At 41.0% G+C, this 11,702-nt stretch overlaps 1 protein-coding gene across 4 annotated transcripts; it reads right to left on the reverse strand.

Moving 5' to 3' along the window:
* Nucleotides 1-606: 606 nt before the first annotated feature.
* Nucleotides 607-11,633, reverse strand: LOC124215529 (zinc transporter 6-like). 4 transcript variants are annotated; one of them, XM_046619023.2, is made up of 7 exons: nt 11,220-11,628; nt 9,198-9,350; nt 8,415-8,829; nt 4,148-4,345; nt 3,114-3,216; nt 2,910-3,023; nt 607-1,309 (listed from the first exon to the last, which is right to left on the reverse strand). In XM_046619023.2, the coding sequence occupies exons 1-7, from the start codon at nt 11,290-11,292 to the stop codon at nt 818-820; spliced, it is 1,548 nt and encodes a 515-aa protein (XP_046474979.1). In that variant the 5' UTR covers nt 11,293-11,628; the 3' UTR covers nt 607-817. The 4 variants fall into 4 exon arrangements, with proteins under 4 accessions (XP_046474979.1, XP_046474978.1, XP_046474982.1 ...); XM_046619022.1 differs by having other exon boundaries at nt 2,910-3,026; nt 11,220-11,625; XM_046619026.2 differs by lacking the exon at nt 4,148-4,345 and having other exon boundaries at nt 11,220-11,633.
* Between the last annotated feature and the right edge of the window lie 69 nt (nt 11,634-11,702).

Here is an 11,702-nt window from a genome sequence, read left to right on the forward strand (position 1 = left end):
GTCAATTGAGAAGACGACCGCGCAACGTTAGAAGCTTTAGAAGATTGATCGCCGAGGGCGAGAAGGTCAGGTTGCGGTCGTAAAACACGCATTTCCAGGCGTTCTTTTATTAATTAAAAGCGAAGGCTTTCCTCTCTATTCCTCCCCGTATTTGGGAAATATAAATTTACCAACGCACCTCCGTCGGCGAGTTCAAACGAATAAAACGTCAACCAGATTAATTCTCGTTTCACGAACGCGAAACAACGTTGGACTTTTAAATCTGGAATGAAGCCTTCCAATTTTCAAAACTCATATTTCATTGATTATCAGAAAATCTGCTCGTCATGAAGATTTTAATCTACTTTACAGGGAAGAAAATATTCCCCTGAAAATGAATTAGCTAAACGGACAAAAAATTCAGGGAACTGCAGGAATCGTTTGCTTCATTTATTCCCGCAACGTAATTTCATTGTATTTCATGAGACCGATGGAATTTTTTCTTTTTACGAATCCTGAAGTTGGTTATCATCTCATCGACTCCTTATCACCAGCCTCACGAGTTTTTCTCTCGGATTTGGAATGCCAAAGAAACGAATCAAGCGGCGTTATTTCACCCTCCACATCTCAATTACATAATAAATATTTATTTACAATTATGCATACGCATATATATATATACTCGCGATACAGTAAAAATTACACGCAAATGTCCGGACGAAAATTTCTCCACCATTTTTTCGTGTAATCTTGTTCCTCAATGTACAATTGTTCAATAAACGCACAACCCGGGACTAAAAACCGTTACGCAATATTTTTCTTCAGCCTTGTCTCGCTCCTATCCAACGAATCCAATAGTACAGCCAGTGAATCTGTCCTCGTCGACATTCGACCCAACAATAAGGGCGTTTTCATTGTTTCTGTGAGGGTTGAACAAGTAGTTCTTTTGCCCCTCGACATTTTTGTTCTGGTAAATGGTGATCGTCCTCGGTTTCGAAACGAAGTTAGCTTCCGATTTTCCGGGGCTGGAAAAGGTCCTGACGGGCTCCTTCTCGACGCCGAGGATGTCGTCGATCGAAACGGTCTCAACGTCGTCGGCTTCGCTCCTTTTTTTCGACGGATTCGTCTTCTTCCTTTCACCGACTGCGTTTGGAAGTAATTCGTTTATGTAGTACTCGGTGCAATTCTGGGCCTCCAATTTCGCCTGTGGCGTTTCACGAAACTCCTGGACCGTCAATGTCGTCACTATTCGCGAGAGTCCCTCCACAACTCGTTCCAACACGTGACTCTCGTTCGCGTCTCTTCGAATGCGAACTTGCACCGTTCCTGCCTGCGAACAGAGAGAACAAATTTCACTCGTAATTATGTTAAATAAATGTTATAATATTTCTGAGGAGCCACCCCCCCCCCCCCCCCCCCTTATTAGGGGTCGAACGTCAAAAATTTGTTGATTTTTTTTTAAGACCTTTGACACGGAGAATCATGCACGTAATATTGATGATAAGTTTGAGAAAACATCCAGCGGTGAATATTAATCACCACAAACTTGCCAGCCAATTGGAACAATTAACAAAATGGTCTTAGAATGTGAAAACATACGTTGGATTTGAAGATTGTCGTGAAATTCGGACCTTGAGTTTGAGGTAAAAATCATCGGATTCTTAAATATATGTTACAGAAGAAAATTGATGAAATTCACTTGTAAAAACATACCGACTGTATATCGATGGATGATTTGAAATAGCGACTGTACAATTCGTACGATCAAAAGTGTGCAATTATAGGAAGGTAGTTATATCTGATCGGTGACGTGATGTCGAATTAGTGATAAATTTCATTCGAAATGCTTCATTACGATGTTACACAAGTGTGAAATCACTTTTTGATGATTCATACGCGGATTGAGGTCCCGTCCGAATTTTATTCACTGGATTAGTCATGATGATTGAGGAGTTTACGAAACCTACGTGCTCTTTACTTTCATCGCACGTGCCGATCGGGAGTTGATAAACTTTCGTTGACAAAAGAGAAGATTAACCGGTTGACCGGTACGAGTTTTTTCAGTTTTCGTACCAAAATTGGTACCCGGGATTGTTTTGGGCGGATAATACCGCGATGCGTCTAGAATGCAGAATTCGGATTCTCCGTTGCAACTGCTGCAGTATTCGCACCTGATTCGCGTTTCCGGTTCCGCTCGGGCTTTACTGCTGGCGAAAGGGGTGGAGGGTAGCGGCGAGAGGCGACGTGCCGTGAAATTGTTTTGTAATTTCAGACTAATGTTCGCACTGCAGTTGCTGGGTAGAAGATAACCGGATCGTAACGATAGGACCGTGCAACAATCCGTCTTGCGATACGCCGGCAATTTTCGAATGCCGTAAAGTCGTCGCACAATATCCACCCCGGATTCGATACCGGCCGGAAATTCTCTCTCTCTCTCTCTCCGCGAAATATTACTCCTATTCTACAAAAAGGATACCTCCATACCTGTTTCTCCGAGGGTTTTGTGCTTCGGGGACACGGAGTAACGATATTTCATCGGTTTTTCATTCACGTTTCGCCGCGCGGAAATCAAATTGGAAAAACCGAAATTTTATACAGTGGCGGGTAAAACGAAGCGGGATGAATACACAAAACACAACATTTATTTAACGTAAAACAATCAGTGCATTTCCGTCCGAATTATTTCATCAGCTCGTGGACGAGTCAGTTTTACATTGCGGGAAAATGTTTTCCGTAGTATTTTTCTTTCTCTCAAGTTGTTATTATCATTCTACAGTTCGTTCGTTTCTTCTTTTCTTTTGTTTTTTTTTTTTTTTTTTTCATTTCTCCGAGTACAATAATCTTAGGAACTCTTTCATCGCAGGCATCGTCGAATCTCTTACAATATCCGCGAAATAATTTTGACAAGTGGTAGCATTATTTATACTCACGAGTTTCCCGAAAGACTGAGTCCAGAATCTCTCGTTCCTAAACTCGAGAACACCGTCGATATTCAGAGCTTCTCGAAGACATTTGTCCAGCTGCTGACCCATGTAATGAGGAAGCTTCTGCACGAAACGAAAAACGATAAAAGAGAAATAATGACTTTGGCCGTGCGTGAATTTGATAGAAAAATAACGACCTCGCTCATCTACCTGCAATATTATGCTGGTTGTGTAAAAAGCCAATGGCAACATAGACGTGGCCACGAGTCCAACGAGGACCAAGGTAGCCGCAGTGTCCACGACGAAGATGTCCCTGAAAATGAAAATAATAATAACAATAATAAAATATAACAACGGATGTTGAGTGATGTAAAGAGAGACGTAAGGAGAGAAAGAATGGACCGGACAGGCACAAGCTCATCTTCACTTGTTCTTTCTGTCCAGAGAGGAAATTAGAGTTGGAATTCTCACGGGGCGGGGTTGAAGTTCGGAATTTGAAAAGTTCCTAAAGCGCCTAATGCCGAATTTTTCGGTGGCCAAACCTTAAGTAAAGAAATCAAACTCGTACGAAACAACAAAGTTTCGAGTGGTCGGAAATCCGACGGCTCAAGGCTCCGAAATGCAAGGTTTCGAAAATTCAAGTTGGGATAGAGTAAAATTCGAAAAATTAAAATATACTCATACAACGTTGTTCATTCGTCGAGCGTGTGGAAGAAATCGGAAAAACCGAAAATCAGAATGACCAGAATTCCGAACGTAAAAATATCGAAAATTCAGTGGTGAAATTTCATCAAGCCAGAAATTCACAGAACTGAAAGTTTTCGATCATTCGGAATTTCGATACTTCAGATTTTTAAAGTTTCTCATTTTCGCACTTTCGGAACTTTGAGCGTCGATTCGTTTCGGACGATTTGAAACTTTGATGTTTCGTCAAAGTTCGATTCCTTGACTCCAAGTTTCAAGACAAAAAAATTCGGAATTCGGTGCTTTCGGAACTTTTCAAGTTCATAATTTCAACTCCGCCCCGATTCCCACCCGAAGCATGCGGGAACACGAAGAAAGGGTTAATCAGGGAAATAAAAAAACAGGGATAAGGTGAAGGATGGAAGAATATACGCGGGCCAGGATATCAGGACACGCCTAACGTCGTTCCCCTTTTCGGTTTACATTTCGAAAGCCCGGGATAGGGATCCTCCCCTCACACTGATAAATAACCGTGTTTACCAGAGACGTGAGTTCGTTACCAGTAATGGATGAGGAGGTGAGTTCCGCAGAGAATCGCGGCGCCCAAAACGTTGCCGCCAAAAATAGGATTGTAGCCCTTCAGCGTGGGGCAGGGCAGAGCCCTGCATACGACGTGATCCAACGCCGCGTCTCGGTGACTGTAAACCGTTATCACGTGTGTCACGATACCCAGAAGAGAACCGAGCCCAAGGCGTCCTCTGTGAAATATTCCAAAGTCTTCAGAGAGAGAGAGAGAGAAGAAGCGAGCAGATTTTGCTCAAAACTCGAAAAAAAGAGGGACACGTCAAAGCTTTTCCTAGAATATACTTTGCGAAATGCTGAATTTACTTTTGAAACAGATTTATATGAGATGGGTGTTTTTTTTTTTTTTTTTTTTTTTTTTTTACATAAAATTTGAAGAAAACAAATTATCGACGTTGCAAAAAGTACGTGGAAATGTTCATTCGGTACAGTGCCCTCATTATAAACCTGATACACTGTTAACAATGATTGTGAATTTATTGTACAAGTGTTGACAATTTAGGAAATCAGGTTCCAAATTTGTAAATTCGGTGCAGCAATGTAAATTACTATTTATTTGTTTTAAATTTTACTAAAATTTATAGGAAAAACAAAAAAGTAATTTGAATTTACTTAATTTTTTTGTAAATTCACTGTAAACTCAAAACTCAGCTTCTCCTTCTTCTTCGCATGTATGGCAAACTTTTGATCAAGTCCAAAAAGTAACCAAGCCCCTTAATGCTCTCTGTGAAATTTTCAACGATTAGAAAATTGCTTCGCGTTTAGTTTGTCTGGATAAAAATCAGACTGAATCTGCAGAGTCCAATTTGAACGCAACAACGCTGCAGCAAGTTTATGAAAATGGTCATTTACTGCACTGCCCTGATTCTAATCACAGAGTGAACCTTACTCAGTGTCACAGAGGATAAACTGACAATGATAAAGCAACTTTTTCATCATCCTGCAGATAATGTTTCATCAGATTTATTTGTTTAAGTCAGACAATTGTCGGTGGGTCAGAATGCCGATTTTACCTTAAAGATTTAGACGGTAATCGACACCCACGGACTTTTACGTCTGGCTAGATCATCGCCGGAGTTGAGTCGAATAGAACAGTTGCGTGATTGGAAGCATTGATTGACGTTCATTGATCTTTCACTTTTACTGTGTTATAAAAATAAATAAATCTTCGCATCAATTTATCGTCCGTTTCAGTGTGCATATCATCTGTTGCAAGTACGATTCGTTTAGTTTCACCAAGCAAATATACTCGCAACCAGAAATCACTGATCGTGATTATCAAACGCATTTTAGCTCCGCTAAAAAGCTCTACCTTATTGCTTAGGTACGTACACCGAGAGAAATTTTTATTTCCGGTTACCGCTCAGTCCTTAACTATTTTCATTTTTTTGCTATATTTTCTTGCAACAGTTGCGAAAATTTAATGCTTGTGCAAGAATAAATTGACGTTAAAGCCTCGATTAACTAAAAAAAATAGAGTAAACCTCAGAAACTGATTTTGCGTTGCAATAACCAAAAAAGGATCGACAATAGCGAAAAATGGTTAGGCGTCCCTCGTTTTCCGTAATTCCAACAATATTCAAACAGTTTTCTCAACGATACCTGTTTTACCGAATTTTTCTAGTTACTGTAACAAATGAAATTCTTCTCAGTGTACGTATAATGTATTTGTGAACAAATGGTGTATCTCGAGCGCTACGGAACCTCGTCTTCCGACTCGTAGTGCTTTTCTGTAAATCCGATTGCTCGTACAACGAATTTTCACGAGTTTCCGGAAGTTATCGAAAGTTCGAGAGAAACTGCGGGACCCAACGAAGAACCGGAAATTGAGGGTGGATGCTCGCGAAACGTTCCGACAGATCTCTGGGGCAGCTGAAGCGAAACGGGAGCGGCGACCGTGAACTCGAGAGAATCCGGGGGACTAAATCACTATTGGCAAAGCGGGTCGACCTTGCTTCCGAAACTGCTAACCAAGCTCAACGCGGTGCAGTTCTGGCAATTCAGCGTTTTCCCCGGATCAATTACATACGGACGTATACGATCTACGTCGCAATTAATAACCGCGGGAGATCGCTCGCAATTATTGCCAGAGAACACAACCGTATTTCTGTCCCTCTTATCTGGAGCCAATGGCGAAAAGCAAGACCGGCACACGGGGCAGAAATCTTCGTACTCAGCCTCGATAATCGCGACGAAGAGTAAATATTTGGCGAACTATAACCCGGGGCGAGCGATAACCACGACGTTGTGAGAATGGAGGAAGTGGGCCGACCTTTGAGCCGTCGTACTCATTCTATCGCGAGCATACTTCTTTATAGGAGTACGACGTTGCTTTGAGGCCGTGGACCTTTGAATCCTCCGAGACCCATCTGCGTGTACGGAGAGCGTAATGCAACGTCGAGATAATCCGTAAGACAGTCCGATGAACATTGGCCTTGGGAGCAGCACGAACGGATCTCATGGTGCAGATTTTTATGGACCGGATGCCGAAGGGACGAAGAGTCTCTTTCGAACGATAAAGAACCATCGGAAGTTCCGATTATATCGATGAGATCCAATAATCGCCTACCAATCCTTGTTTTTCAATGACAGACTACAAACTTTATGAAACCAATTTTAAAACCTTATCAACTAGACTCTATGAATTCGGTAGAATTGAATGATGGATTGCTGATTTTGTTAGATTGATGTACGGGAACACAGGGTTCAAACGTTATTTATAAAAATTGAGTTGCGATATAAACAAAAAGTAGTCTCTTTCGTGTGCGCACTGATTTCTTCTGTCTTGGGGAAGAGAGAGATGATCCGTTTTCGCTATTCGGGAATTCGATGATCGCGTCAGAACGATGACGAAGATTGATTGTGTCCTAGATAGATTAGATTCCTGTTTGTGACTGACAGACACGTGTGCTGTCACGCACTCGAAGTACCGCATTCCGAAAAGTGAAACTAGTAAATATTCGGAGTGCATAACGGATCTGCTTGCAGTTAACCATAGAGTTTTCTATCCGACAACACTTAAACATACGGCACCATTTTTTTATCCTCTAATCAACTATCAGGTAGCAACACCCAGACCAAATGATGACATCATTCTAGTGACTTATTGTTGGTAGCAAACGTCAGTGATTGGAGTCTGGAAGTCCAGTCAAAATGAAACAAGAATACGGTAAAGAGACCGTTATTGGTTGTGCGAATGCAGTAATAGTCATTAATGATCAGGACTTATCTCGACCTCCTTCTTATACCTATAAGGGATATCGTAACCGGGAATAAGGAATCGATGGTATCGTATTTCGGCGAGAGAAGACTCTCACAGTACCGTTATTGCTTCGGTTTACACTTACAGGCAAATTGTGAACAGTTGTGCGATAACTCGGATAGGAATTCAAAATCGAAACAATCACACTCAAGCACCCATAGATGAATATACATCTGATATCGTTAATCTAATCTCTACCGAATCGTTACCGACGCTGGAATCGGTTGACTCCAACTCACTACACGGCTACATATTAACGAAACACTGAGATAACGATGACAGCGTTACAGACAAGGACAATATCGGTATGACGTGAGGTGATTTGATTATGTCGATATGAAACTTTACCACGTTTCACCGTCAGGCTTTTAGGCGAGCTTTTGTCTTGCGAGGAAGGTATCCCAGGTCGATCTCTCCGATTTTATTTCTGGACTAGAAAACCAAGCGACACGTATTTTATTTTTTTATCTGTCATTAAACGCTTTAAGGGGGTGAGACCACCGTCAAAAGTAAGTCATGTCGAGGGAAGCTTTGGCAGTTTTTTTTTTTTCATTCGACTGAGAGAATTACATTTTTCGTTTCTTGTTACGAGAAAACTTTTCCAGTTGGATTGGTTGAAAAATATTATGTTCCTGTGGGTGTAATCGCCAAAGCGCCGATTGGCATGCCTTACTTTCAACGGTGGTCTCACTCCCTCAAAGCTTTTAGTGGCATGTAAAAAAAAAACACGTGTCGTTTAATTTTTAGTCTACTATGACATATCGCAAAAGAAATGAAATCAGTTCGTAGATTCATGAGCTATGCACTGTTCGAATGATAATCTAAATCTCGTGCACATCGTCCATTTTTGATAATTTATTTTTTTGTCGTAAGGATTCTCGGTTCAAACGACGTCCAGCCGTCACGCAACAGTCTCAAATCACTTTGTTCTCGCTCTCGTTCGTAACTATTTATTCGAAAATCGCGTTCTCGTTTATACTCACGTGTGAATTGTCGGCTGATCCTTCATCCTTCCGAAGGCTTCGACGGCGATGAGAGAGGCCGCGGCTAGAGCTAGGCAAGAGGAGACTAGGAGAGCAAGGACCTCGTACTTTTCAAGGCCTAGAATCGACAGCGAGGATACGATGGGAACCTTCGGTTCCTCTAGTTGGACTTCGACCTCCTGTAGCAGGCAAGGACCGGATATCGAGTGCCTCGGAAAATGGAAGGCCAAGTTTTTCTTGTAATGCGGATAACCGGAGCCGGAAAATGATCGCGTGTGATTCTGGAGCGGCTTCTTCGCCGGCGGAAGGTCCTTCGGTGTTGCCGAGGAAGCGTTTTGGCTCACCCAAACGGAGACTAGACACACGAACAGAGCGAAGACGTTGAAGGCTACGGTGTTCGCGTACGCCCTCAAAGCTGGAATTCGTGGATATTTTTCGCGTGTTAGTATGCTCGACGGATTTCTTTACTTTTTAGTTTTTTCATTTCTCTATTCTCGCCTAATCTGCGCCGCGAAAACGCGACATTTGGCTCTTACGACGAGCCATCAAGATATCGAGTCTTATCGCTCGGGCTCGACGTGTCTCGGAGTGACGTTTGACGGTATCGCTTATCCTCAACAGGTTTTGAGTCATGGCCAAACAATGCCTGAATCAAGCAAACGACGACGCAGTATTTACAATATTGGATTTATTTACCAATCGATTGGATTTGCGCGTTTACTACGCCGACGTTCTGGATTGTGAATTTGAAAAACCGGGGAGACATCTTACTCTGAAACTCACCCAAACTTCTCGTGGAATTTGCCCACTCGCATAGTTCGTAAACGACAATTGAATTGCACACAATCAAGCAGAGTATCCATTTCGATTTCTTCTGGCTAAATATCTTGACGATTTGTACTTTGTACTTAAGCGCCGCTGCCTGTTCGATATTCCCTGAAACAAGATACGAAGCACGTTTATATTTCCTTTTCACACTACAAACACGATAACGTTAGGGGCCGTACTTAAATTACGTAACGGAATTTGAAGAACTTTTCAACCCCTACCCCCCCTGTGTATCAGATCATAACAAAATGTCAACCCCCCCTCCCCCCGTCCCAAATTGTACGTAATTTTCCGGAATCAAATAAGAAAATCAACAAAGAGGTGTACTCTTTAATCTTTGCTTCTGCTTTTTCAGCAATTTCGAGTTTTGTTTTGCAAGATTCTTTTAACTCTTTCCAAATTTGATTCAGGTTAATTTGAGCTTGCTGTGCAGATATCTCCCGATGGCTTTTTTTGTATGCATCAAATAATCTTTGATATACTTTATTGAGATCATAATCCATTATGCAAATAAAATTATTACTTTCGTATAAGTTAAATCAATATGTATTGAATGTTTATAGATCACCAAGTATCTTAGGTTATAAACTTATAAATCTACTTCTTTACCGACCTTATAAATTTATACTGTAAGTTGAGTGATCTAATGCCAAGAGCTACCGTAGCGCGCTAGTTTCAAAATGTTAAAGGTTTGGCTATAACAGAATCTGGCGCGGGAATTCAGTTTGAATTTTTTTATTAATCATCAAAAAATTTTACATTCAATTCAAAAAATTACGTACAAGCATCAAAAGACCCCCTCCCCCGTATCGTAACAAAGTGTAACAATCGAGTCTGACCCCTCCCCTCCCTTACGTTTGTTACGTAATTTAAGTATGGCCCCTTACAGTCGTGTGAATTGGCGCAGGTGAATATTATAATTCGCTGATGTGATTAACATTCGGAACTCGAAGATTTGAACAATATTGCGCCGTTATTTTTTATCTCCCGCTTATCAAGATGGTTCTACACTCCCTTCTCGCTCTACAAACAAGGTTACAATCTGCGGCAGAGCAAAGCCGTTGAAAAATCTTGATAGAATCAAGGTGTGTAAATAATTGAAGCGAATCGTTATTCCGCGTTAATAGAGAGTCAATTTTCACGCGAGAATATTTTTTTATCAGACACCTGTCCTTCGTCGGGAGACAATTAGTTAGGAGACATTAACGAACGTTACGACGGTAATTTTCTGTCGTTATCAACGCGCGAAAATTGCACTTTATCAGTCCGACGCTGTACGGTGGAAATCGAATGACGATGACAGAGCTGCGAAACTAAACCGTCCCGTTGCTAATATTACTATCACAATGGCGTAATACGAGTAACGGAATCCGGTGAAAATTTCGCCGATGTACACTAGATAATTTTCAACTTAAGCATATTTCAAAAATACCTAAAGACAGTTGAAGAACTTGTTTAGCTAACTGTTACTGTTCCATGAACATGGGGACAGTTTTCATGGATTTCAATACGTTGAATATCTGCGCAAAATCATTGCAGAACATACCCGGTTATCTTGTAACACAAGTTAAACGAAACGAAGCGATTTTTTTTTTTTTTTTTTTGGCGAATTATCAGTTACTAATTTTGCGACATCCCAAAAAAAACTACGTTTGTTTTTCAAGGATTCTCTTGGAATCAAATAAATCACACATGAATCAATTTTTGAACACTTGAGACGATAATTATCAATCTATTAAAGATGCTCGATTGACATTACCATTGTTCTTAAATAATTATCCGTACAGGAATTTCAGAGCGATAGTTTTGTCTTCTATTTCGAGGTGTATGTGTTTTTAATCTAATCGTAAGAAATAAAAAAATCAAAGTACATACAGCAAGTCATCGTTTCTATCAGCTGCGGACAGAAGCCGAAGGAATTTGATCTATTCGTAAAACACTGTGAATTTTTTTTATCGAGACACCTTGATTACTTACCATATTTCATACTATCACAGGCATCGTTTCCACCAAATTCGTTATCATTATTTTCACTCGCGAATATCCTCATGGTTCCACTCAACACCTCATTTTATCATTCTTTCACTTACGAATATAACACGTGCGACGGTACAGTGAAGAAAAACCAAAATAATAATAAAAAGATAAATAAATAAAGAAAAAACGGAAACACTTTGAAGAATATTTCCGATGGTAATTCAGAGCCTGCGTATCCGGCGGCAAATGGCGATAATCGAGTATCGCTGGATCGACGGTAATTGATTTTCATTCATTTTGCCGAGTATCAGCGTTGACAAATTATCGCGGCTGCTTCTGCTGCAGACATTTCGTACCCGGTATCATTGCCACTCTGCTCGTTCGACAAGCGTCAACTGATATCCAGCGGCAATAACGACCGGCTTATAAGTGTGCGATAAAGATCTGGCTCCAACGTCGTCGATAAGGGCGATAAATTTATAC

This window comes from Neodiprion pinetum, chromosome 3 (assembly GCF_021155775.2).
Source record: "Neodiprion pinetum isolate iyNeoPine1 chromosome 3, iyNeoPine1.2, whole genome shotgun sequence".
NCBI lineage: Eukaryota > Metazoa > Arthropoda > Insecta > Hymenoptera > Diprionidae > Neodiprion > Neodiprion pinetum.

Coding starts and splice junctions, on each gene's coding strand:
- LOC124215529 (XM_046619022.1), bottom strand. CDS start 11,292: ATGAGGATATTCGCGAGTGAAAATAATGATAACGAATTTGGTGGAAAC. Junction 9,351..11,219: donor CTGTGATAGTATGAAATATG/GTAAGTAATCAA, acceptor ATCTTGTTTCAG/GGAATATCGAACAGGCAGCG. Junction 3,217..4,147: donor CACCTCCTCATCCATTACTG/GTAACGAACTCA, acceptor TTTCATTTTCAG/GGACATCTTCGTCGTGGACA.